At 37.9% G+C, this 26,546-nt stretch overlaps 1 protein-coding gene across 2 annotated transcripts in view; it reads right to left on the bottom strand.

The window, feature by feature from the left end:
* Positions 1-26,546, bottom strand: part of LOC307128003 (zinc finger protein 521) — a 130,038-nt gene that overhangs the window by 4,798 nt on the left and 98,694 nt on the right. For both annotated transcript variants that reach the window (XM_079819518.1, XM_079819519.1), the window contains exons 5-6: positions 14,408-14,539; positions 4,335-4,450 (exon numbers count right to left, since the gene is read on the bottom strand). In XM_079819518.1, coding sequence (XP_079675644.1) covers positions 4,335-4,450; positions 14,408-14,539 — 248 coding nt within the window. The remainder of the gene's footprint in view (positions 1-4,334; positions 4,451-14,407; positions 14,540-26,546) is intronic.

Raw genomic sequence — 26,546 nt, forward strand, 5'->3', positions numbered from 1 at the left:
TGTGTCAGAGATCAAAAGTGTTTGTTTGGATTGTGTGTCTCCCAGCGGTGATGAGCAGAGAATGAGCACGCTCATGGGCTGCAGCGAGGGTTTGTCACCGTCTCAAGACGATGTGTTTGCATACACACATCAGACCCAGCCAGAGGCAGGAACAAACACACACCCGCAAACTCTCACAGGACGCTGGAGTTTGTTGCCGTCTATATCTGATCTACCTGCATCCATGTGTGTCACTCATGGGTAATATCGGAGCTTTCATTACACTTTTGTGTACAAATATTTTAGAAACATCTTAAAACTGAACTCTAAAGGTTTTTTTTTTTTTCTTGTTGTGCTTCACTGTGAACTGTAAGCTAGAACTTCAGAGTTTGATGTCAAAAGTATGTGTGATGGAAAACTATGGTTAGAAAACTGGGTTAGTTGTTTTGTCCACTGTGAATGATGATCAAATAAATATTCAGGGAAACATGTTGTAGCTGTCATGAATTAGTCGGAGGGTTGTGTGTTGGCACCATTAATTGATTTGGGAATTCAGTAAACAATTATTTATTCACTAACCACTCGCTATCCAGTTTAACCAGCCACTGATTGGACTAAAATACACTGTCATATTTACATCTCAGTGCAAAAGGAATTCCTTTCTATGTAAACTAATAGATTTTGTCCTATTAATGCTGTTACATTACCTCTCATGCATAGGGGCTGATAAACAGACTTTTTTGGATGTACCACCAACAGAAAGCAGACCATAGTCAGAATTATATTTAACATTTCCTATTCAATCATGGCAGTTGTAATTCATAAAATGTTGATGAAATTGTAGAGAAGACGGTATGTGCAAGTAAATGGACCTATCATGAGACATACCTAATTTTATAAGCAAATATTTCAATCATTTAACCCTATTGACCAGCAGAAATATTCAAATTACTATATTTGATCTTGAAACAGGTAACTCTGGAATCTAAAGAGACTCGGGACCAAACTGTAGGAAAATTATAAGCACATGCATTCAATCTGACAAATAAGTAACATTCATATTTGTATTTAGGAGTGCGTGTTATTGTGTGAGCAAGGGTGTAAAGGTGAGGAGTTTGCTCCTATGAGAGCTGATTAGATTGAGTTTTTCCCATTGTGCTCTTGGCAGGTCAGTGGTGATGTAAGGAGCTTGGTTGGGGGTCGACTGTCTTGCACAGCCCTTCATCTTCAGCTCTACACAAATAAATAAAACATCACTGTATCCAGCCGCTCTGATGACCTCTGAACTCTCTGACTGAGCTGAGATGACTGCGGTGTCAAGAACTGAGAAAACTAGAGCCCACACAAAACTACAGTCCAAAGAAAACAACCTTCACTTTTTTTTTCTTTTTTGCCTTTTTCATGCTTTATCGGACAGGACAGTAGAGACCGACAGGAAAGCATGTGGTTGAGAAGGGAGAAGGGGGAACGGGATCGGGAAAGGACCTCAAGTAGGGATTCAAACTCGGGGCACCAGAGGTGCAGTTGCACTGTATCAATGCGCTGACCACTAGGCCATCATTGCCAACAACCTTCACTTTCTGAAGCACGGAAAAATTGGTACAATTCTGACAGCAAGTAAACCAACAAGTAAACCCTCTTGTTTGAAGTTCTCCATAATACAGAAACTCCCTCTCTTGACACGTCAGAAACCTGATACAGGGTAGCAGTCTAGCTTAAGATGACTAGATTTCTGAGATGAAAACCACGCTCAATATATTAGTGAAATTTCCGATGTTATTACAAGAATGAAGAAATTTAGGCTTGTAAATGTGGTGATGTGATAAACTATTTTTAATCATACAGTGGTAACACTTTATTTTAAAGTTGCGATGAAACAGAAGAAGCAACAGATCTTTTCCTCTGTATTGTGACGTACATCTGAGTGAGGCGCATAATCGGAATAAAATGTAGGGCGGCAATTCATTCTATGTATCGGTTGTTAATTGGATGTTGAGATGAGCGTGACACTCAAAAATGGAGGCAGATGAACGTGAGATTCAGAGGCGGGAAAATCCTGCATAAAAATGAATGCACGGATGAATTGTTCACAGTAAGATCTATAATGTGCATTTAGAAAATAGACGGGGTGAATTTTTATTTTATACCGACTTGGTGTCCTTGTTACAGTGTAATTACACAAGTAAGAGTAATATTAATTAACATGTAGTTAATATAGGTTAAGGTTTGGTTTGGTTTGGTTTAGTGTTAGTTGCTTGTGACATCAATGCACACTTATGCACACAATACGTGTATAAACATAATTGAAATTGCACATGTATGAGATCATATAAAATGTATTATATTTATAACAAGCAATATCTAGCATATTTCCCAGGAGAGTTCCAGCCACTAAACGAGGCACTGTCCCAGGAAAGGCTAGCTTCCTTATGTGTGGATAACTTGTCCCATTTATTTATCAATGAGATGTCTCATTGTCTACCAAGAGATTTCACTGCTGTCTTCACTATAGCTGTTTATATTCATCACAGCACTAAAGTTAAGAATCCTCTCTGAGAAGCTTTTTATTGACATGGGGTCACACTAAGACTAAACCTCCACTAACCTGGAGTAAATCCTCTTGTTTTAACTAACTGTGGAGGGCAAAGGAAGCCATAATACATATATTATGTATATAATGTATACATATACATTAGAAGTATGAGGGTTTTTTAGAAGTATATAGGCTACATTACAAACACAAGCAGAAATATTGCTTGTATCATTATAAGCTCAAGTAACTTTTTAAATGTTTAGATGTTCCTTAGCTAATAAAGTCATTAAAGTCCAATAGTTTGTCACATTCTATAGCTATAGAAACAGAAAGGGATATGTGTATTCTTGCAATCGAAAATTAATGTGTGCAAGGCCTGCATAAATACTGAGGGGAAAAAACAGCGGTGGTATAAAGGCAGTTTTAACCCCTTCAATGTCACCATCCCGCTAGCAGGATGCTTGGCACTCTTTTTTATTACTTTTTTTTCATATCACATATTTTAATAATTATCATACATTAGGTATTATTAGAAAGTGTACAAACTCAAAAATCATACTGCAAAATCTTTTTGAAATTGGACACTGTGTTACCATAGAAATAGTACTTTATACACATAGTCTTTTTGCGGGCTCCTCCCCTAGTGAGCGTTTTCAGGTTTCATATTACAAAATGTTTTGAATACTTTATAATCAAAACCTTTTCTAATCTTGACAAAACACATATCGTCGGAAAGGTCTGAAGGTTCCTTATTTTGTGATAGAAGTTATATTTGGACCGAAATGTATTAATTTATTACAGGAGAATGCATAAAAAAAGCAATGGAATGTGGGTGATACCCAGTGGCTATTTTTGGTATTACGCCTAAACAAAATCTCATGGGGACTTCAATATTTGTGATATCAACTTCAAATTTGGAACACAACTTGGTTAGACATATGGCTTTGATTTTAGAGTAAAAACATTACAGTACAGTACATTTGATTTACAGTCAATTTTAACTTCCATAACTGTTTCATACTTTCCTTTTTTGAAGTGCTTTTGAAGTGCTTTGCAATAATCTGGTGAGTGTCGTCTTTAAAACAAGCCCAAATAAAACTGAAGCATTCTTGAATAACAACCATTTAAGTTTGGATAGTGTATTTTCGCGTCTATTCTCAAAAAGGGGGTTGGCAGTTAAGGGGTTAAAAATCAATATGAGAAAATCAACTAAGGAGGTCTACAATATATTGAAAATGCAGTTCGGTTGTTGGTTATTTGAGCCAATTAACTGAGCTGAAAATGCTATATTACTCTAAAGCCACAGGAAATGGTGCCATGATTGGCTGATGGCAACACAAGAACATGCACAGTCCCAAATTCATAAGTGGCTGTCCTGTGACAATAGACAGGCAAACATTTTTAAATCAATTTCATTCTTTTAAGAGCCTCCAAAAAAGATTTAGCAACCGATTAAACATCCACTAAAATATAATGAACTATTTGCAATTGTAATGTTACTTTTTTCATATACCATTTGGTATTAGATTTACATACATTTAGAATAAATTAATACATTTAAGCTTGATGGCAAAGACAAAGTGCCTGATTGCAATGATCTTCCCTTTGTACAGCGTCACAAAAACTGTCTGACATCTATACTGACATGATTCATGCAAAGTTTATTGGTTAATGCCATTGCAGAAGCACCCTCTTTACAACCATATTTCTTTCCCATAATTGATTTATTCTACAGAGAAAAGGGTGTGATGGGGGGTGTATTAGGCTGGTCATATGATCCTCATCAGTGCCTGTGAGCATTGCTCTCATCAGATCATCTCACCTGAAGCTCGGTTTGGAAGAAGAACTTCAGCGGGCACTGTGAGCAGTCGTAGATCTTGTCCTCCTGCCCGTGAGCGGTGAAGATGTGCTGCTGCAGTTTACACGCCTGCACAAACACTGCAAAGGAACACAACACATGTATTAATGCAAATCTTTCCATAAACACTGCTGGTTTTCCACCCTAAAACCTTCTGCTGCAAAGCTTTATGCTTAATTTCTTGAAATTAGACAAAAATAAATTGTGCCTATAGTCAAGTCAAGTCACCTTCATTTATATATAGCTCTTTTTACAATACAGATTGTTTACAGTGATAATAGGAAATTAATTCAATAAAGATGGTTTTGTACGGTGACGCATTGCTGCCACATACATATAATTTTTTCCACTCAATTATGTCGTAATAACGAGATCTTGTGTCGTTTTAATGACATCTTTTCTCGTAATAACGAGATCTTATGTCGTAAAAACAACATAATTTTCTCGTAATAACGAGATGTTATGTTGTTAAAACGACATATTTTCTCCTAATAAGGGCATTAGTTGTAGTGATGTGTGTCACTATGCCCATGCCTTTGTCACACTTGTTTGAAAAGCAGAAGCAAGCCCAGCGTAAAATAGACTCATCCGCTGCCTGTATCAGTGGCAGTGCCCATAGCACAAAATTGTTGTTATTTATTGATGTAGCCTACAGTTCTTAACAGCCATGGGTAGCAGGTGCCATGGATCGCTCATGATTACTTTAACCTAGTAATGACGGACCACAAATATCATATCTATCTATAGGCCTACTGTAATTAAGACATATACTATTCAAGAAATGTATTAAAAACAGAAAGACGCTAGTTTCAGCCTTATGCTGCGTTCACACCGAACGCGAATATCGTCTAGGTGGACGCTTGAACATTTTGAATCGTCCAGTGAATTGGACGCGCGTATAAATCGACCGTTTGAAGCGAAATAGACGCACGTTCAATGCGCTCCAGGAGAAATATGTCATAAAACACCACTCTGCCTCTTTTACTTTTCATAAAAAATATAGGCTATTTCACATTAATAGCCACACAAATGTGGTCATTATCTTCACTGCATGTATTTAAATATCCTAAAAAATAAAGTTATTAAACTTCTCCTTGCCCTGCAGTCAAAACGATTTGTCAGACAACAAATTATAGATTCAAAATGTTCAAGCGTCCAACTAGACGCGGTAGACGCAATTTTGACGCTCTATTCGCATTTGGTGTGAACGCAGCAAGCATTACTCAAAGGCCATTCATGGCGTTCTTGGTTTGTTTCTTATTCATTTAATATACAGGCAATTAGATGAAACCTTGATCAAAATTAAAATAAAATGTATGGAAAACGAAATTCACTTTAAAGAAAGATCTCTCTACAAAACAAAACTCAATACAAATCATGTCTGACCCCACTCCATGTCTTCAGACATATTGCGCGTCTTACTCATGCTGCTCACTTTCCATAATCAACATATGAAATCAAAAAAATAATATAATAGGCTAGTATTTAAACATACCCTAACTATGAAACTTTATAGCCTAACCCTCTGTCCGACGAAAGCGCCGGCATTTTTTCCTTTATGACAAGGAAATAATATCACAATACTCCGTCACTTTTAGCCATACAGATAAGTACAACACATAATTATAAACTATAAACGGTCTACTTTTATTTGTGTAAACTCACAATAACAATAAAGTTTTTCATTTCAAAAGCCTTTCTAAATTCAGTTCATATTTCCAACAAACGAAATTCCAAGCCAAAATAACGAAGTGGTAAAAAAACCATGTAAGTTGTTTCAGCTGTCATAAAGGAAAAAATGCGCAGGCGGTTTTGTCTGCATGAGTAAGATAGGCTATAAGACGCACAATATGTCTGATATGGAGTGGGGTCAGACATGATTTTTATTGAGTTTTGTTTTGTAGAATGTCTTTCTTTAAAGTGAATTTCGTTTTCTATAAATTGTATTTTAATTTTGATCAAGGTTTCATCGAATTGCCTGTATATTTAATAAATAAGAAGCAAACCAAGAACGCCGGGAATGGATTGGCGTGCGTAACGAACCCACTGGCCATGTTTACGCGGCCTTTGAGTAAGGCTGAAACTATAGCGTCTTTCTGTTTTTAATACATTTCTTGAAAGTCTTAATTACAGTAGGCCTATAGATAGTTATGATATTTGTGGCTGCACCGGGGTCCGTCATTACTAGGTTAAAGTTACGCCACTGAGGCTAATCATGAGCGATCCATGGCACCTGCTAACCATGGCTGTTAAGAACTATAGGCTACATCAATAAATGACAACAATTTCGTGCTATGGGCACTGCCACTGATACAGGCAGCGGATGAGTCTATTTTACGCTGGGCTTGCTTCTGCTTTTCTAACAAGTGTGACAAAGGCATGGGCTAAATAAATTCTCTAATGTGGATACAGACATATATACACACATCACTATACAACACATGCCCTTATTAGGAGAAAACATATGTCGTTTGAACGAGAAAAATATGTCGTTTTAACGACATAATTATAATTTTCTCGTAATAACGAGATTGTATGTCGTTAAAACAACATATTTTTCTCGTAATAACGAGATCTTATGTTGTTAAAACGACATCTTTTCTCGTAATAACGAGATCTTATGTTGTAAAAACTACAATTTTCTCGTAATAACGAGATCGTATGTTGTTTTTACGACATAAGATCTCGTTATTACAAGAAAAGATGTTGTTTTAACAACATAAGATCTCGTTATTATGACATAATTGAGTGAAAAAAAAATAATATGTATGTGGCAGCAATGCCTCACCGTAGTTTTGACTGTACAGCAGAAATAAAAGAAAAACATTTTCCAGCCATTTTAAGTAAGTTTTTGATTGATTAATTTCCTTTGTAAAAATCATTAGCTATTAACCTAACCCTTACACGACACCATTTTCAAATGAAAACAGAAAACTTTTAATGCATTCTGGCCATTCTTTTGCACGACAATGCCGTTTTGATGGCCTGAGAGTGCAAAGTTTGAAATAGGTTTCAAAGTGCAAGTTTTGAAAATGAGTTTTGAAGGATAACGCTATCATCTCTGTGTAAACTTTACTATAAAGAAAACATTACTATACATTTCTGTTCACCAAGGCCTCTGCCAACGAGGCAGCCTATTTGCACTTAGTGTAAATAGGCACTCTGCTAAAAAAAAATTTAAAACTATGGTATTTTTTTGTTTGGTTTCAGGATTCTTTGATCAATGGAAAGTTCAAAAGAACAGCATTTAAGTGAAACAGAATTTTTTTCATCAATTTATTGCGTCCTTGATTATTAAAAGAATTCAGAAAACATATTGACCCCAAACTTCTGAATGGTAGTGTATATGCAAGAACAAAACTAAAAGTGTCATTGATTTATTTACTTGACAACTCAACAAAAAGCTCTTAGATGTCTAAAAGGCGATAGATGCTATTTACACTAAGTGAAAATAGTGATATATTCTATTTACACCATATAAAAGTAGAAGTTCTTTGCAAAATGTGTAAATAGTAATTAGATGCTATTTATACTTTACTTTGGCAGATACATGCTATTTCCACCCCAGTATTGTTGTATATTAACAGGATGCAATAATAATAGTGTAAATTATTATATTTATTACAATTATTAAATAGATGCCGCCTTAAATGCAACAATAAAAGCCCTCCCATACACCTACCCAATAAATACTTTTATTATTATTAAACATTTCGTTAGGCACTTTATTGAAAGTAAATGCCTTTCCAATGTAATATGTGATGGGAAAAAGGAGTAGAGCGAGCTTGGCAAAAGGCGGATTCGCGGATTTTGATCACTACACAATTCTAATACTTCCACTTGTGTTATTTCACAGTTGAAATGATTTCACTATCATTCAAACATGTGGAAATAGTTGTAATTAAGAATGAGTAGGGGTTTGTTTTGACTGGCAGTGTACAAACAATAAAACTACAATTTCAGAAGGCAAAGCTAATCTTTTTTGAATATTATAAAGCTGGTAGAAATGTAGATACTTAATAACTATATAAGTGAATCAGACCTGGAATTAATTTCCTCCCATTTCTGTCTTTCTTTTTCATAAAATTACTCGGTTCAAATGAGGAAAGACACATGTTTTCCTAGCTCAAATTGTACAGTCTGGCAGCATATAAAAGAAGTATTGTCACAACTAAGTGAATCAAGATGCTGGGAAACCCAAACGTTTCCAGCCCTTTGAATCATGGGAGAACCAATTCCACCTGCGTCAAAACACTCCGCAAATGTAGCACGGCTTTGATTCCCCATCCGTGATTTGGCTGGCTCTGTTCTGTGTCTTCCACTGGATAATGGTCAATCCGGTGCTTTGAGTCATAGTGAACGGCGAGGAATAATGATGTGCTTTATTTAGAGCCACTGTAGGGACACGCCGCAAAATAAACAAGCACAGGAACGGCAATCCCTTCTACATGCAAAAACACTGTCTCTATTAGTCAACAGTGCTAATTATATTGACAATATTAATATTCATGCAGACTCTTTATTTATGCGTAGCCTGATTTCAGTCACATATAATCTTTGAAATGGCACTTAAAACACATAGTGGGTCTGTGTGCCTTTAATTAAGCTGAATGAGAGTGTGTTTGAGAGTGCGAGTATGCCGTTATTCTCACAGGAGTACTTCAAACATGCTGTTTGTTTTTAGAGACCCATATGTTTAAGGGTGGCTAGTCATGTCTCTGAGGTAAAGAGTGAGATCTGGTCTTCATTTGAATTTCTTATAAGGGATAAACAACTTTTGCCTACATGCCACTGCACTGGATTTTGGATTTAGAGCCACATTAGCTTTATTAAGGTCAATGAGAACCTGTGTTTTCTAATTCAACTTACACAGGTAACATGGACGTGCATCTGTGTGTTTGACATCCTGAACACGAGCACAAATGAGTGATAATGGAGAACAATATGAAGTGAAGTCAAAGTAAAAAGTTAAGTTTCCCCAAATCAAAATACTGAGATAAAGTACAGATATTTTAAAATATACTTAAGTACAGTGACAAAGAAATGCTATAGTAAATCTAACACTAATGGCTTAAATTAAGATTTTAATGCATCAGTTAACATAAAATATAAAATAAACATAAAACATATTTTAATATGTATTTATGTTCACTTGTAAATGTATTTTTTTTGCACAAATATATATATATATATATATATATATATATATATATATATATATATATATATATATATATATATATATATATATATATATATATATATATATATGTGTGTGTGTGTGTGTGTGTGTGTGTGTAAAATATATATAAAATATAAATATAAAACTATTATTTTCAACTCTCATTCTGACTGTAACGATCAACAGCGGGAGTGCCCAGGATATCCACCAGAGGTCAGTCCTCCCAAGACCATTTGGTCTCACCATGAACTGCATTTCCCAGAATTCCTTGCCAGGACTCATTATCCTTGATTAGTTTCAGCTGTTTCTATTTTACCCTTGATAACTTTGGCTGAATCCAAAATCGTCCCCTAAACCCTCAATCACTATTCCCTAGTTTAGTCCACTGATACAGTTCACTTGAAGGAGTGAATGAAAACGAGTGAGTGAATTCGGACAGCCGTTGTGTGTACATCGGCTGCACACTCGTTATTGCAGTGCATTGTGGGATTGAATGAGTGTACTCAATAATGTCCACTATGTTTTTGGACACCACTACAAATGGCTGTCCCCACAAATAATGCCCTATTTAAGGGTATTGGGGGCGATGTCGGATTCAGCCTCTGTCTATATTACCTGGTTAAAGCAGTCACTCTTTGAGAAGTCTTGTATGTTTTACACTGCATTTCGGAGTGCTCTTCTGTTTCCTGTTCCATGGTTTTGACCCTTTTCCTGTTCTCTGGATTGCCCTGTTTTTGGGGGTTATCCTGTTTGAGTTTCCTGCCTGGTTTTTGTTTTGGATTGTTTGCATGTGTTTATGACCTCTTGCCTGTTTGTTGGATTGTTTCTTTGGATTATCCTTTAATAAATGCTGCATTTGGATCCACAACCTTGTGTCTCAGGGCAGTTACGTAACACTGACCGTAACACTTCATGGCGAGCCTCCTTTAATGCTTATCAGTAAACGGCCACTGTTATGATTGGCTAACGTCATTGCATAGAATAAAGTATCCTATACTTTCATACAAATAACTCAATATTAACAAACCGATAAACGGTTTGGTAAAAAGTCATGTTAAATAATGTTTAAAAAAAGAATCATTTGTATTTTCAGCCACATTCTTGACTTCTGGAAAAACAATGTAGACAATAATTAACTATAACTACAAGTTACTTATTTATGTATTTCTATTAATGGGCCTATATTTACAAAGGCAAGCAGCATCATTGTGTGCACAATTGAGTGTAAAACTCTAATGTTTTGTTGTGTAAAGTGAGACAAAAGCTCATAAGTGGCACGCAGAGTGTTTGTTCTGCGCTCAGCTTCCTCCAGGGTAAATGGAGCTACTTTCAGCTGCGGGCTGCCTGACTTCACATAGCTGTCAAATGCGTCCCGTGAGAGCGACACTTCTGACATCTCTCCGCTGCCTCTGGATGGCTCCTCAACTCCTCTTTTACCTCCTTCCCCCTCTCTCCTCTCTCATCCTCCCTCGCTTTGCATTATCACGCAGCGCTTGTCCTACCCCATCCACGTTCCTTCATTTCTGCTTCCACTCTGTCTACAGTCCCGAAACAAACCTGTTCTATTAAAACTGGTCATGTTGAAATAATGAAATAAAAATGTATATAATTCAAGATGTTCCACTGGTGAATTGAAATCCTATTACTTGCGATCATTATTTGTCCCTGTAGAGGCCAGACAGCACCAGTGGATTTGAGCCCGCCATATTATACTCAGTGGTGAGCATAAATGTTTTAGCTGGAGTTAGGCTGTTTTCACACTAGATTTGATTGTTTCAGCTGCACCCTCGGCCCCCGAAGGTCTGTCTTCACATTATATTTGACTCCGAACCACAGTACGTTGGTGTCATCACCATGATTACCACTGAGAGTGCTAGCAGCAGCTGTTTACCAGGGGTGTAAACAGTCTAACTGTACCGTTCTCCACCTACGGTTCGGCACGCACTTGCACTGCGGTTCATCTCAAATCTGACAATGCATCTATAATATGGTTTGTTGAAAATAACAATGTGTAAAACAGACAGTTCCGCTAATGTATGTTTCTGTTGATGGGTACACATGCTAGCTCCCCAATAATACATTACAACAGCAATAATAGATAAATAATAGAAAAAACATGGACAAAACTCACTCTTTGTAAGCTTTGTTCGATGCGAGTGCTGCCGTATGCTGGAACATGACCGGTCATTACGCGGTCATCACCCGGGTGTTGATTGCGTGCTAGCGCAAGTGAGACCTGAACAGCACACGTTGCTATTTGTGTTTAAACTAAACTCATATAAGTCTTGGCACTTTAAACATTCAAAAGCCAGAAGACGCGAATGAGAACTTGCGCGTGCTGTGAGAAGATTTGTGTGTGCACAGATCCGAAGTGCACAAATGTTCTCTTTCAAGTCTTGCACTTAAATGGGCAATTTGACAAATTTTTTTTTTAATTTGTCTTTTTTTTTTTATTTGTCTATCTTGATAAGTATCCTAGCAAACATAAGCCGCTTTTCCACCGTTGGGCTGAACGGTTCTTAGAATGGTAAGGTACTAGCCTGACAAGCCAGACCCACATCAAGATGTTGGGTCTGGGAACTCACCATTGGCAGGGCTCAATCTGAGGGGCGGGATAAATGGTTGTCTTTAAAATTCCCTCTGCACGCAATAGGATAGCGCTACAACCAACCAGAGCAACGAAGAAGGTGAAGCGGAGCTAGTTGATAGATTAAACTTTCACTGTATCCGGTCAGCAAAACTCCGAACACATCTTCCTTTCTTACGAATGACTTCAGTGCCATTCTTTTTTCTTTTCTCAAAGAAAAGCTTAACTCCAAGTCTTCCAGAGTCGTGGCCAAAGCCGATTCGAAGGACCGCTGTTTGCCAGCTTCTTTGTTTACAAGTAGTATGCGGAACCGCGTCAACTCTGCCGTCATTATGTTAAGCCCACCCAACGACTCTATACACGATGTGATTGGCCTGACCAGAGTTTGGTTTTTCCAGCTCGCACGCCAACTGAGAGTTGCTAGACTACCCTGGCTGCAAATTAGATTTGCTGCCGCTAGATTTCTAGGCTAGAAAGGTACGGTTCCAGTTGTGTTTCCACTTGAGCCTGGTATGGCACGGCACGATTACAAACCGTTCTCGGCCTGGAATTTTCAACACGGTTGTCTAATGCGGTAAGTGACGTCGCCACTCAGGATTTGTCACTTGTTTGTTGCCTGGCTACCAGTTTCTCAGTAGCTGGCTAAGCGCGCTATTTGTGCGACAAAAACGCAGATTAATAAAATAAAAAAAAATACCTCATCGACCTCCATAATGCGCTCGCTATTTACATACTGTTTTTGAACAAACTTGCGTTACCAAGGCAACGACTGACGCATTTGAATTACATTCTAAAGAGCGGCCATTATCAGCCTCACGGTGGAAAATGAAATTTTAACCGTACCAGCTGGCCCAGATCGGCACGGAATGGAACGTTTACCTCTGAGAACCATTCGGCCTGACAGTGGAAAAGAGGCTATAGTCTGTTAAGTGAACTTATACAGTCGAGAAAGACAGCGCAAGTGTATCAGTATCAGTATATTGGATCTGTGCATTATGTCTTAAAGTGACAGCAGCCTAATATTCCTGCTGCTGACTGTGTTTTTAATGTTATTCAAGCAACAAAAGACAGGGAAATCACTGAATGCTATTGATTGAATAGCTTTTGTAACTTTAATAAGGATTCCTCTTTAATTTATACAGTACAAATATGCAATGTTATTTTACATTTGATTACTTAATTCAATTTCTGTACCTGAAAACTAATGTCAGACCTACCTGAAAAACCTGAAAAGCACTGTTTATTTTATTAGTATCTTTGCTCTATTATATTAATTTGCACTGTTGCTTGTATTTAGATTATTTGTTCTTATTTCCTTTATTTTAATTTGACAATAGTCCTTTGTCCCCGAACATAGCAAATACCGAACCGAAACTGTGAACCTAAAACCGTGATACAAACTGAACCGTGACCAATTTGAGCCGTTACACCCTACTGTTTACAACAGTAGATAAATAATAATAGGGGATTTTCCCACAGAACCATACTTGCATCTATCTGCCGCAAATGTGTATGTTGAGTGTTGCAAGGGTTGCAAAGAATGTGATCTGATTGCTGACGGCCTTTTTTAGAGACAAGCAGCAAGGAAAATGTACTGGATGCTCTGTTTGCAAGGCATCCGTCTCGCTTGTGAAGAAGCAACATCACCAATAGCAGTTCACTTCTGCAATTGAGGCTGGATTGCTTTCATACCAATCCACAAGACCACATAATCTGAACCCCAGGCCACTGTTGTCAGGCAGAATCTGAGTTCAGACTTTTGCACAATTCAAATGATGTCAAACGTACTTGGGTCCGTGCCATGAGCTCTAGTGTGAAAACGCCCCTAGATTAGTGTTTGTATGTGCGATTCATGTGTTCATTTAAGTCTCATGTTTGTCATGATTTCTGCAGTGCGGAAGCTGTCCTCACCAAGCTGCTTTTTTTCTCTCTGTCTCTCTATCTTTCTCTTTCTCTCTCTGCTGCATGATCAATATGAGTGCGGAAGGAGATCTGGGACCTGTCTGTCAGGCGCCAACACGAAATAAAGCCAAAATGAAAAAAAGAAAAACCCTGTAGATTAAGTCAATAAGAATGAGAGAACCAGGGAAAGAGAGGAAGACAGATGAAGCATGCTGTTGTGTTGGCAGTAGAGACATACATCAAGATGATGAGTGATTGCATAAGATGCAGATTTAGGTTTTAAGTTATATGCTTGGTGTACCTCCCATTCAGGGTTTTGATTTTATGCTGCTCTGACATATACACATACAAATATAAAAAATGTACCTGTGAAGCAGACGGGGCACTTGAACGTGCCGCCCATCCCCTCAAAGCTGTGCTCGATGAGGTGACACTGCAGTTTCGCTGGAGAGTCAAAGGTTTGACTGCATAGTTTACATTCATGAATGAGACCTTCCTCTGGGAAAAGACAGAAAAACACAAACACAAACTGTGTCACTGGAAATGTCCGATTATACGATATATTTCAAGCATTCTTATAAAATTCTCATGTAGTGAATCATGTTTTTTTTTGCACAGAAACACATGGTCAAGAACATGAGACAAGGAAGCCTCTGGGGATTCCAAGAAACAAACAGTCTTTAATAATAAACCCAGCAGGGAACACGTAGGAGAAACTCAGGAAATATAAAACACAACCACATTAAACATAGACGACACTGAACAAAGAACTGTGAGAGGTTTAGGTTACGTTTACACGACAACAATGAACTAAAAACGGAAAAGATTTTCGTTTTCGTTTTCCATGTACAGATGACAACGTTGTCATCCCTGTTAACACAGATCCGCAATAATGACTAAAAATACTGCTGCCAGGCCAGTAGGTGGCGTTGTCACCTACTTTTTTCTTTTTTTAGTTTACACTAAGACAATACTGGTGTTGTTTTCAAAAATTTACACTTTGAAACCCGTTTTCAAAAGTTAGGATTTTCAGGCCAACAAAAGGCCCCCATTGAATCGTAAATGAATGGCCAAAACACACAACATTTTTCTGTATTTAGTTGAAAACGCATAAATGTGTCGCATAAATGGCCCCTAAAATAAAGTAATCAACAGAACCTGAAACAGGTGCATAACATAATCAGTAAGCAAGAAACTAACAAAGGAAACAGGCAGGCGGACACAAACAGAGCATACACCAGACAAAAACTCTATGCCACAATGACAAATGGCCCAAAGCTAGTTTAACTAGATATTTAAATTTCCTTCTTGAAGTAAATTAATATTTATTGATGAACAAACTTCTGCGTACCCCCTAACTTCCACTTAAGCAGCGTTTCCATTTTAGGAACTTTTCCCAGGAACTAGGGACTTTGGGGTGGTTACTCTGTGTGTTTCGACCGTAAGGACCAGGGTCTAAATGAAGTTCCGGGTAAATATTTCCCCCTCAAAATGGCCCTGCTCGCGAGGTAGTACCATTTCAAAGTTCAGGAACTTTTGGGGGTGGGACTTGGGTGCTGAACATGCTGATTGGTTGAGTTCACGCAACATTTTGATTGGTCGACCCGACGCAGCATTTTATTTCAACCACTATTTTTAAAAGTCTGTTGTGGTGCGTGCAGTAAGAGTTGATTGCTATTCGAATCAACAATGGAGTTTAAAAAAATAGTTCAGGCTTTATTACATTTATTTGCAACGAACGAAATCCAGTGGGAACTGTAAAGTCGGCGTGCGCAGTCCTACGTCACCAGACTAATCTTCATGGTACTTTAACCGTGATGGAAATGTAGACAGCAGCAGGTCTGGGGGAAAAAAAGAGTTCCTAGGTAAAAAGTTCCAGGGACAAATTGTTCTGGGTAATTTCAGTGGAAACGGTGCTTTAGACTGCAGTCACACCTTTTTCCTTACGGGACAATATTTGAACCCTTAAATCGTTTTTTCCAGTGAATTTTCTACCTTTATAAATACCTTTACAAAACATTTTCAATAGAGAAATATGCAATGATGTTAAAAACACGTAAATATTATGAGAAGGGGGAGGAGGGGTACACACCGTTTCAGCCAATCTCATGTTAATCTTGAGTACCTAAAGAGTGACATTGGATCCATCATATCACAAAAGAAATTCTTTAGTTTTATTAGATTTATAAAAGACAGATAAGCTGTACCGACTCTCCGAAAACAGACGAACTCGTGGAGGAGTGCAGTGGGCAGAGCTAAAGAGACACACATTCACACTTATGACAAACACACACAATACATTCGTGGCATTGTCACTCCCTGGATAACTTTCTTTTCACTATACGTTCGTGCTGTTAACCATTATATGCACTTACACGCCGATTGCCAACAAAACACAGACATTCGACAAAAAAACATTCCGAAACTTGTTGGAATCCGGAAGGAGTGTATTTGGCACATAAATACTCTGTAATACATCTAACTCATTTTTTGAAAATGTCGACATGTTTAGCATGAGCATCCAACTCTTTAACAGTGTAAATAAGTCAGAATGCATGAAATTGCATTAGAGTTCTTAACTTAAATGCAACTACAGAAATTAAGTACAGATGTAATTACATGCAGGTATTTTTAAAAATGTAAGTGCAATGTAAAAACATGTGTGTACACAATAAGTGCAATGTATCAAATTATTACATTACATTACATTTAGTCATTTAGCAGACGCTTTTATCCAAAGCGACTTGCAAATGAGGGCAATAGAAGCAGCTAGAGTAGTCCAAGGGCAACAATATCAACAATATGCAAGTGCTGTAACAAGTCTCAGTTAATCTAGCACAGAACAGAACAGAATTTTTTTTATTTATTTTTTTTATTTTTATAAATAAATTAGACAGACAGACAATGAATAGAATGATAAGTGCTATTCTCGATCGGTCAGGTGTTGCTGGAAAAAATGTGTCTTTAGACGTTTTTTGAAAATGGCTACAGACTCGGCCGCACGAATTGAGAAAGGCAGGTCATTCCACCAGGTGGGAACGGTCCAGGAAAAGGTCCGTGACAGCGATTTCATGCCTCTCTGGTATGGCACCACAAGGCGTCGCTCACTGGCAGAACGCAAGTTCCTGGAGGGTGTGTAAGTCTGAACGAGCGAGTTTAGGTATATTGGTCCAGAGCCAGTGGATGTTTTGAAGGCGAGCACCAGTGCCTTGAATTTAATGCGAGCGGCTATTGGTAGCCAGTGCAGACTGATGAGGAGAGGCGTGACGTGTGCTCTCTTCGGCTCACTAAAGACCAACCTCGCCGCTGCATTCTGGATCAGTTGCAAGGGTTTGAATTAAATGTTAGTACATAGTAGTTAAGGCCACCTAATATAAAGTGGCTCCCTATTATTTCCTTGCAAAATAGAGCAAACAATACTGACAATGCTGTGCTTAATCACTTAATATTACCCTTTTGTTTGTTAAACTGGAAACATTGCATTCTTGATGATCAACAATAAAAACAAGAACTCACACAAGGTATTTTTCTGTGTCGAAGAGAGTTTGAGCCTTAAATCGATCTCTGTACACAATCTGTGTTTATATTTGTTCTTCATGCTGGTAAGCGATAAATCCCCACCTTTACAAAGGTACATTGTCAATAAGGGTAGTAATGTAGCATGACCTGCTATGGTAGCATAATTTATTATCATGCATTTGACCTTTCACTGTATTTTGCCTGTTAGAAATACATGCTTTTAATTTTTCAATTTTAAGGTGATGTAGAATTAAATGAACAGCAAAACTCAGTATTTTGTTGGCGTACCCCCGCAGTCACCTCCAAGCGGCAACCTCCCCCAGGTTCTCTCACATCACCTCAGCTCTACCCACATCCGGTCTCTTTGCCCATTTTCTGTTATTCGGGAGTGACACGCGGTGACGCGCTGCCAAGATGGCAATGCCCGACTTTGAGGCTTCAAAAACTCTCTTCAGAAAACTATGGGTGACGTCATGGACACTACGTCCATATTTTTTTTACAGTCTATGGTCACCTCACGTACCCCAGGGGTACACATATCCTAGTGTGGAACCACTGCTCTACTGTATTGTTCCTATAGTTTTTTTCCGGATGTACATTTTATTTACATTTAAATAATTTGTTATTGTGTCAATTTTGAAACATTCCACTAATTCACACGGTTCCTCAATTTCATCACGATATAAAAAGAGTATTTCAAGCTCAGCTCACAACAACATGAAAAATGAATAATAAGTAAGGTTTTTTCTGTCATTATGTAGCATAGTCTTTTGAAGAAAAATAATATAAGTAAAACAATTTGAAAAGGATATCATTTACGTCTCCATGTAAACGAGAACATCATACACATAGTCTATAGGTGTGTAGAGTTTTTTTACAAGTGACAGTGCCATCTACTGGCCTGGCAGCAGAATACAGAGTTTTTTTGTCATTTTCGCAGATCCGTGTGAACGGGGATCATTTAGCACGAATCGCGTAAAAGGAAAAACATTTCTGTTTTTAGAACATCGTTGACGTGTAAACATACCGTTATCTTGTTTTTACACATTTTACACATTTTCATCAGTGTAATTTACAAATGTAAAAAAAAAAGAAGCCTTTTTTAAGGTGTGTTACATGTGGCATTAAGTATTGCGTGTATATAGCAGAGTTGATTTCGTGACTTATATCAGAGAGGTGGACTGAACTTGAAGGTCTGTGTGTGCAGATGCGATTGTACAAGCGACTCCAGGGGCACGTGCCACACGGGAGCAGCTGCAGCCCGCCAAACCCCCAGAGGAGTCGTTAGCACAGGTGGCCACAGATGGCCTTCAGCATAGCGTCAACTGTGACAGGATCTTCAAACACCACTACGGCAGTCCAGACACGACTACCAGTTCACTGACTTCATTTTACATCTGTTTTTGTACCTTCACAATGTTAGGGTGTTCTGGGTGATTGTCAGGGCATTGCTAGCTGATTGTTACGTTGTCTGCATGGCGTTTGACCTTTCCAAGTCAATAGAGCCCACCTCCAATATCTTTGATATTCTGGTCTCTATATATCAGTGTGGCACTATTTGCTTTTATTTACAATTATATAACCCGCTAGGCAAAAAATGCAAGTCTGATGATCAAAGTCCGAACAAGAGGAGCATCTTTACATCAGCCGTGCTTCAGCTGGTCTTCTGAACAGATGAATATGATGCTTTGAGGTACTCATGGTTGCCTTGATAACCAGTGGATCTTACTAGCTACACCACAGATATGAGCAAGATTTTTTTTTACGTTGTGAAAAGAATATTCTTATGTTGCGGTCTGCATTTATTTGATCTAAATTACTTGATTAACCCCCAAATTCACAGGCAAGGCTTAAGCCTAGTCTGAGCTGTTTTAAATGAAAGCATATCTTAAAATATGTCAGTGCCATTGTTTTGTCTCAAGATGCACACCAGTAATGTTTAAAAGGCATGCAAAGGCATGTTTATAAAAGCTACTTAAATGTCCTAATTGAACTAAGGCCTAATCCTGGCTTAATCTAAGCCATCTCTGTGAAACCAGGCCCATGAATATTTGATCATTAAAATAACTGAAAACAAATAATTACAATTTACAGTTTCTCCTGTAGTATATTTTAAAATGTAACATTTCCTGTAATGGAAAAGCTCCATTTCAGCAGAACAAAGATTGCCGAACAAATGTTGAAGAACTGTATTTATTTGAAATAAGATCTTGAAAGGTCTGTCACAATGCATTGAGAGATTGTCTGATCTGCAATGGATACACGCGGAGCTGCAGCTATACGGCGGCAGATACTGACCTGAGAACAGCTCACTGAGGGGAGTTGTGCATCTATTCATACATAATGAGCCAAATTAACAGTGATTAAAGCCCTGGGAATTGAACACTGACTCCTCCTCCTGTGTGTGTGTGTGTGTGATTTCCCTGATGAGTTCAGCAGCTCATGTGGGACTGCCATGTCTTTATTCATTTAACGCTGAAAATAATGTGTTATAAGGGAAATTCATCAAATCAAACGTTTATGATTAATGATGGTTCTGAGCTGTAGATTCACAGATTGGCAAAACACACACAGACACGTGTATATACTCGTAACGCTGTAGCGTTTTTGCATGAGAGTCTGACATTGCGTGTCTAATGAAGACAAAGGGAGAAAAGCATCTTTAGTTGTATTCATACCGAATGTTCACTTGTCCATGAGATCATTATTAATTATTTAACGTGATTCACGGCCACATTCAAATCAAGACTGGTTCTAGAAGAAAATTAACAAGGGGCTGCTCATTATTGTAGGTTACAAAAGGTTATTCTCAAATTATTATAGGCAGGTGTGATTCTAGGATTTCAATAGTAGGGGGGCTAGTATGATTTTATATATATAGACATGGGAAGACACGAACAATAGGTTCTACACTACCAATCAAGTAAAGCCCTGAATATTTAATTAATTTATAATCATTTGAAATAACCAGATAATATCAATCAATATTTTATAAGAATATAGAAAAACTTCATATTACTGTAGGCAATATGTGGATAATATATATATATATATATATATATATATATATATATATATATATATATATATATATATATATATATATATATATATATATATATATATATATATATATATATATATATATATATATATATATATATAATAATTCACAGTGTATAGTATGGGTACAGAGCAACAACAACGAGATTGCTTCGATACCGAACAGGACCATACAGAGATGCCAAAACAACTCCTAAATCAACTGCTTTGACTGATAAACGATTACTAATCACAAAAATGTACATATGACAAATCAAACATTACCCTTCCTGAGTGTGTGTGGAAACAACGCGAATGTACGGTGTGTCTGTACATGAATGCAGCGTCAGATCAGTGATCTGGAGTGCACGCACACACGGTTTATTGCATCAGACACTCACGCGCTTACTGTACAACTCCGGTACGTCACCAAAATTGTGCTCTTCAGAATCGCAGAATTCGACAGAGCTTGTGTTTTAAAGCAAAGCACACACTGGAACAAACAATTAACTAAAAACGCAATGTGAGTCTCTATTCTCTCTTATGTGATGTGATCAGCCTGGCCTTCTTTACATTAGTTTTGTACTGTTTGAATGAATTCGATTACTGGATCATTGAAAACGTTCCCAGAGTTTAACGGCTTTAAATAGCCTGATCACAAACAGAGAAGCAGAATCGAGATTAAGAGTTAGAATGGAAAATTCCTCCTGCCCCAATATATACACTCACCTAAAGGATTATTTGGAACACCTGTTCAATTTCGCATTAATGCAATTATCTAATCAACCAATCACATGGCAGTTGCTTCAATGCATTTAGGGGTGTGGTCCTGGTCAAGACAATCTCCTGAACTCCAAACTGAATGTCAGAATGGGAAAGAAAGGTGATTTAAGCAATTTTGAGCATGGCATGGTTGTTGGTGCCAGATGGGCTGGTCTGAGTATTTCATAATCTGCTCAGTTACTGGGATTTTTACACACAACCTTTCTAGGGTTTACAAATAATGGTGTGAAAAGGGAAAAATATCCAGTATGCGGCAGTCCTGTGGGCGAAAATGCCTTGTTGATGCTAGAGGTCAGAGGAGAATGGGCCGACTGATTCAAGCTGATAGAAGAGCAACTTTGACTGAAATGACAACTCGTTACAACCGAGGTATGCAGCAAAGCATTTGTGAAGCCACAACAAGCACAACCTTGAGGCGGATGGGCTAAAACAGCAGAAGACCCCACCGGGTACCACTCATCTCCACTACAAATAGGAAAAAGAGGCTACAATTTGCACAAGCTCACCAAAATTGGACAGTTGAAGACTGGAAAAATGTCCCCTGGTCTGATGAGTCTCGATTTCTGTTGAGACATTCAGATGGTAGAGTCAGAATTTGGCGTAAACAGAATGAGAACATGGATCCATCATGCCTTGTTACCACTGTGCAGGCTGGTGGTGGTGGTGTAATGGTGTGGGGGATGTTTTCTTGGCACACTTTAGGCCCCTTAGTGCCAATTGGGCATCGTTTAAATGCCACGGCCTACCTGAGCATTGTTTCAGACCATATCCATCCCTTTATGACCACCATGTACCCATCCTCTGATGGCTACTTCCAGCAGGATAATGCACCATGTCACAAAGCTCGAATCATTTCAAATTTTCACATTTTTCAAATTTTCACATTTTTGGTTTCTTGTGTCTTGTGACAATGAGTTCACTGTACTAAAATGGCCCCCACAGTCACCAGATCTCAACCCAATAGAGCATCTTTGGGATGTGGTGGAACGGGACCTTCGTGCCCTGGATGTGCATCCCACAAATCTCCATCAACTACAAGATGCTATCCTATCAATATGGGCCAACATTTCTAAAGAATGCTTTCAGCACCTTGTTGAATCAATGCCACGTAGAATTAAGGCAGTTCTGAAGGCGAAAGGGGGTCAAACACAGTATTAGTATGGTGTTCCTAATAATCCTTTAGGTGAGTGCATATATATATATATATATATATATATATATATATATATATATATATATATATATATATATATTATGTTATGTTATAAAAACTTACATTTGTGCAGTAAAATTAACTTAATTAATAACAGGGAAGATGTGGCATCCTTTAGTGGAGAATTTCTGTCATCTGGTGGAAAACAAACACTTTTAACATGAAAATAACATGAAATTGCCATTATAACCAGTAGATGGCAGCAGATGACCACTTATTTGGACCACTACCTAAGCATTGTTGCAGACCATGTATACCCTTTCATGGAAACGGTATTCCCTGTTGGCTGTGTTCTCTTCCAGCAGGATAATGCGCCCTGCCACGAAGCAAAAATGGTTCAGGAATGGTTTGAGGAGCACAACAATGAGTTTGAGGTGTTGACTTGGCCCCTAAATTCTCAATCCAATCGAGCATCTGTGAGATGTGCTGAACAAACAAGTCCGATCCATGGAGGCCCCACCTCGCAACTTAAGGACTTAAAGGATCTGCTGCTAACACCTTGGTGCCAGATACTACAGCACACCTCAGGGGTCTAGTGGAGTCCATGCCTCGATGGGTCAGGGCTGTTTTGGCAGCAAAAGGGGGACCAACACAACACACCTTAGGAAGGTGGTCATGCCTGTTCGGTGTATGGCAGTTTTCCCCCATCGATGTCAAAATTGTGGCCAGTGAAAATGCTGAGTGGCTAGTAACTTTGGAAAACCACTAGCCACAGTGACTGGTGAGTAAAAAAGTTAATGTCAAGCCCTGGCTCCAACCATAATAAAGGGAGTGATTGCTTTCTGTGTATAATGTAATAACAACAGAGGTACTAAGTTTTTGCTACTAAGTAAAACAATGTGAAGTTGCCTGTTAATCATTGGCTTAATTTACAGATACATAAACAACAATAAACAAATGTGTGACTGAACGCCTGTTGTTACATTACTGTCGGGTACATATATTTCCATGAACGTCTGTTTGAAAGCCTGTGTTGAATTGTGACTGGTTTACCAAAAAGTCCACAGTAAAATGAATCAAACAAACAAATAATACTCTACTGAGACAAAGTTCAAAATAAACAGCCACTTTCTTAACATTAGCATCCTTTGGAAGTTCTGAAATGTCCAGTATGAATTTACAGTGCAATGATCTCTTATATGTCAAAAGATCAGGGAAAATTTGATTTCTCAATCCATGACCCCTTTAAATGCCGTTCTCACTCTGCAGTGTGTATGTGGTCAATGTGACGGGTTCATGGAGATTTAAAAATCTTTTTGTAAGTGCTTTTGTGGCAAAATTTCAGACTTGAACAAATCTTTATCCTTGTCATATAAGATTATGCAGATATACCTAAAGTCAAGCATTAGCATAATTTCAGAGCACACACACACACATTTCATTGTAATACCTCTCAGCAACACCAAATAAGCATTTTACACGCTTTCTTTCTTTCCTCATCTAGCAGTGTCTCTCCGTCAGTATGCCGGCCGCCCCATGAGCCGCTCACACCAGGAGAGAGGAAGTTCATTAGCTCAGCTAAATCAGAATTAGTCCCTTCATTCTGACGGGCTGAACTTCATTAGACGGCCCTTCACAATCCAGCAGGGAGACGTGATGAATCAACGCGGGACGGTATCTTGCCTCACACAGCAGATTCACACTTCCTCCACACCGCCCTTCCTTACTCTCAGTTCAGCTATTCTTACATTTTCATTGAGATCAAGAATAAATTGCTGAAAAATGAGAAGCGAGACATTGTAGACAATAACAGAGTGAACGAGAGAATGACTGGCACACGCTTGCAGAATTGACATCAGTCCTGCAACAAACATGGTCAATAATAGGCATTTTGACTCTTGGGAGCATTAGACATGGGACAAAACCATGAGCATTTGAAGAGTCCAGAGAAAAGAACGGTTTGCGAATCAAAGATGTGGATATTTATCTCCCGTAACCATCAGTGCCAATCTACAAAGGATTTAAATAATTTCTCTTCTACATATAAACCATACAGCACCAGAGAAATGTCTGCAACAGGGCTGATTTTCTTTGGCTCGTGCGCTCCTGTAGCCGCCCCACTGATGCCTGTTGCCATAGTTTCACAATTCAAAAGAGGCAAGAGCACCAATCAGATAAAGAACAGGACACAATTAGCAAACAAATCAGATTGTTGTGCAGCATGCCAAATGAATGAGACGGCACGGAGGAGCAGGTCCTGTGAGATTACACGCCGGATATCAAACAGCTCACGTCGGATTGTGTCCTGCTAAAGAACATGCAGCACAACCAGCAAGATACAGAGATCTGAAGCAGCCATGTATGAAAATTATTTTATGCCATAATGTGATACATCCTGGATGACTGATTATTTCTTGTGCATAGCTTATGCATTTAAATGAGTAAAAACAGAAGATATTTTCCATTTTCTGTACATGTTTCAACAAAACAATAACCCAATTTATGCTTTTCTTGAACAACGATAACAACAAAAATGCTATAAGTGATCAACCATTTATACATTTAATAGCCCAGAGACAATTTCTCCCTGCTTATACTACTTCTAGACTACTATACTACTTATACTAGTTCAATTATTTATCAATTCTTAAATGTTATGAAGTGATATGGAATTGTAATGCAGTCAGTAAAGATGTGGCCACAGATGAATACCTTATTCAAAGAGGCACAAATAATAAACAAATGACGCTTAACGTCTGAATTCTATTCAAATCATAGAACAAAATATTATACAAATTATCCAGTAAGTAAGATAAAGTGATGCTGTAATGGAAATATTTAATATTACGATACCATGTTCTGTGGTTTGAGTCTGCAAAGATAATTTGACTTTTTCATTGTAGAGACAAAAATGTGTATTTGAAAGAGGATGTTGTCAATATTTTTGGTCCATTTTCCTGGCAGCAGCACCTGACCATTTACGACCAGCACTTACCTGTTCAATTAGTTTTTCTTTTATAAAAAAACTAAAAAACGTACATGTACTGTGCTAGACTAACTGAGACTTCCTACAGCACTTCATGCTTTAAACGTTAACCCTTGTTGGTCTGATTGCTTCTATTGCTCTCCTCATTTGTAAGTCGCTTTGGATAAAAGCGTCTGCTAAATGATTCAATGTAAATGGTAGAAGAAGACTTTACATTTTAAATGCGTATATCTGATATTAGTTTTGGAGTACATTACCTTGTATCCAGAAGCTTTTTTCCAGAATTGTGAGATTTAAAGTCAGAATTGTGAGATACAAAGTCAGAATTGTGAGATACTAAGTCAGAATTGCAAGATACTAAGTCAGAATTGCAAGATATAAAGTCAAAATTGTGCGATATAAAGTCAGAATTGCGTGACAAAGTTAGAATTGTGAAATATAAAGTCAGAATGGTGAGATATAAAGTCAAAATGGCGAGATATAAACTTGCAATTGTGCGATATAAAGTCAGAATAGCGTGACAAAGTTAGAATTGTGAAATATAAAGTCAGAATGGTGAGATATAAACTTGCAATTGTGAGATATAAAGTCAGAATTGTGAGGTATAAATTCAGAATTGTGAGATATAAAGTCAGAATTGTCAGTTACAAAGTCAGAATGGGCGAGATATAAGCTTGTAATTATGAGATATAAAGTCAGAATTGTGAGATATAAACTTGCAATTGTGCGATATAAAGTCAGAATTGCAAGATATAAAGTCAAAATTGTGCGATATAAAGTCAGAATTGCGTGACAAAGTTAGAATTGTGAAATATAAAGTCAGAATGGTGAGATATAAAGTCAAAATGGCGAGATATAAACTTGCAATTGTGCGATATAAAGCCAGAATTGCGTGACAAAGTTAGAATTGTGAAATATAAAGTCAGAATGGTGAGATATAAACTTGCAATTGTGAGATATAAAGTCAGAATTGTGAGGTATAAATTCAGAATTGTGAGATATAAAGTCAGAATTGTCAGTTA

Source organism: Gobio gobio (assembly GCF_949357685.1).
Source record: "Gobio gobio genome assembly, chromosome: 6".
Taxonomy (NCBI): Eukaryota; Metazoa; Chordata; class Actinopteri; order Cypriniformes; family Gobionidae; genus Gobio; species Gobio gobio.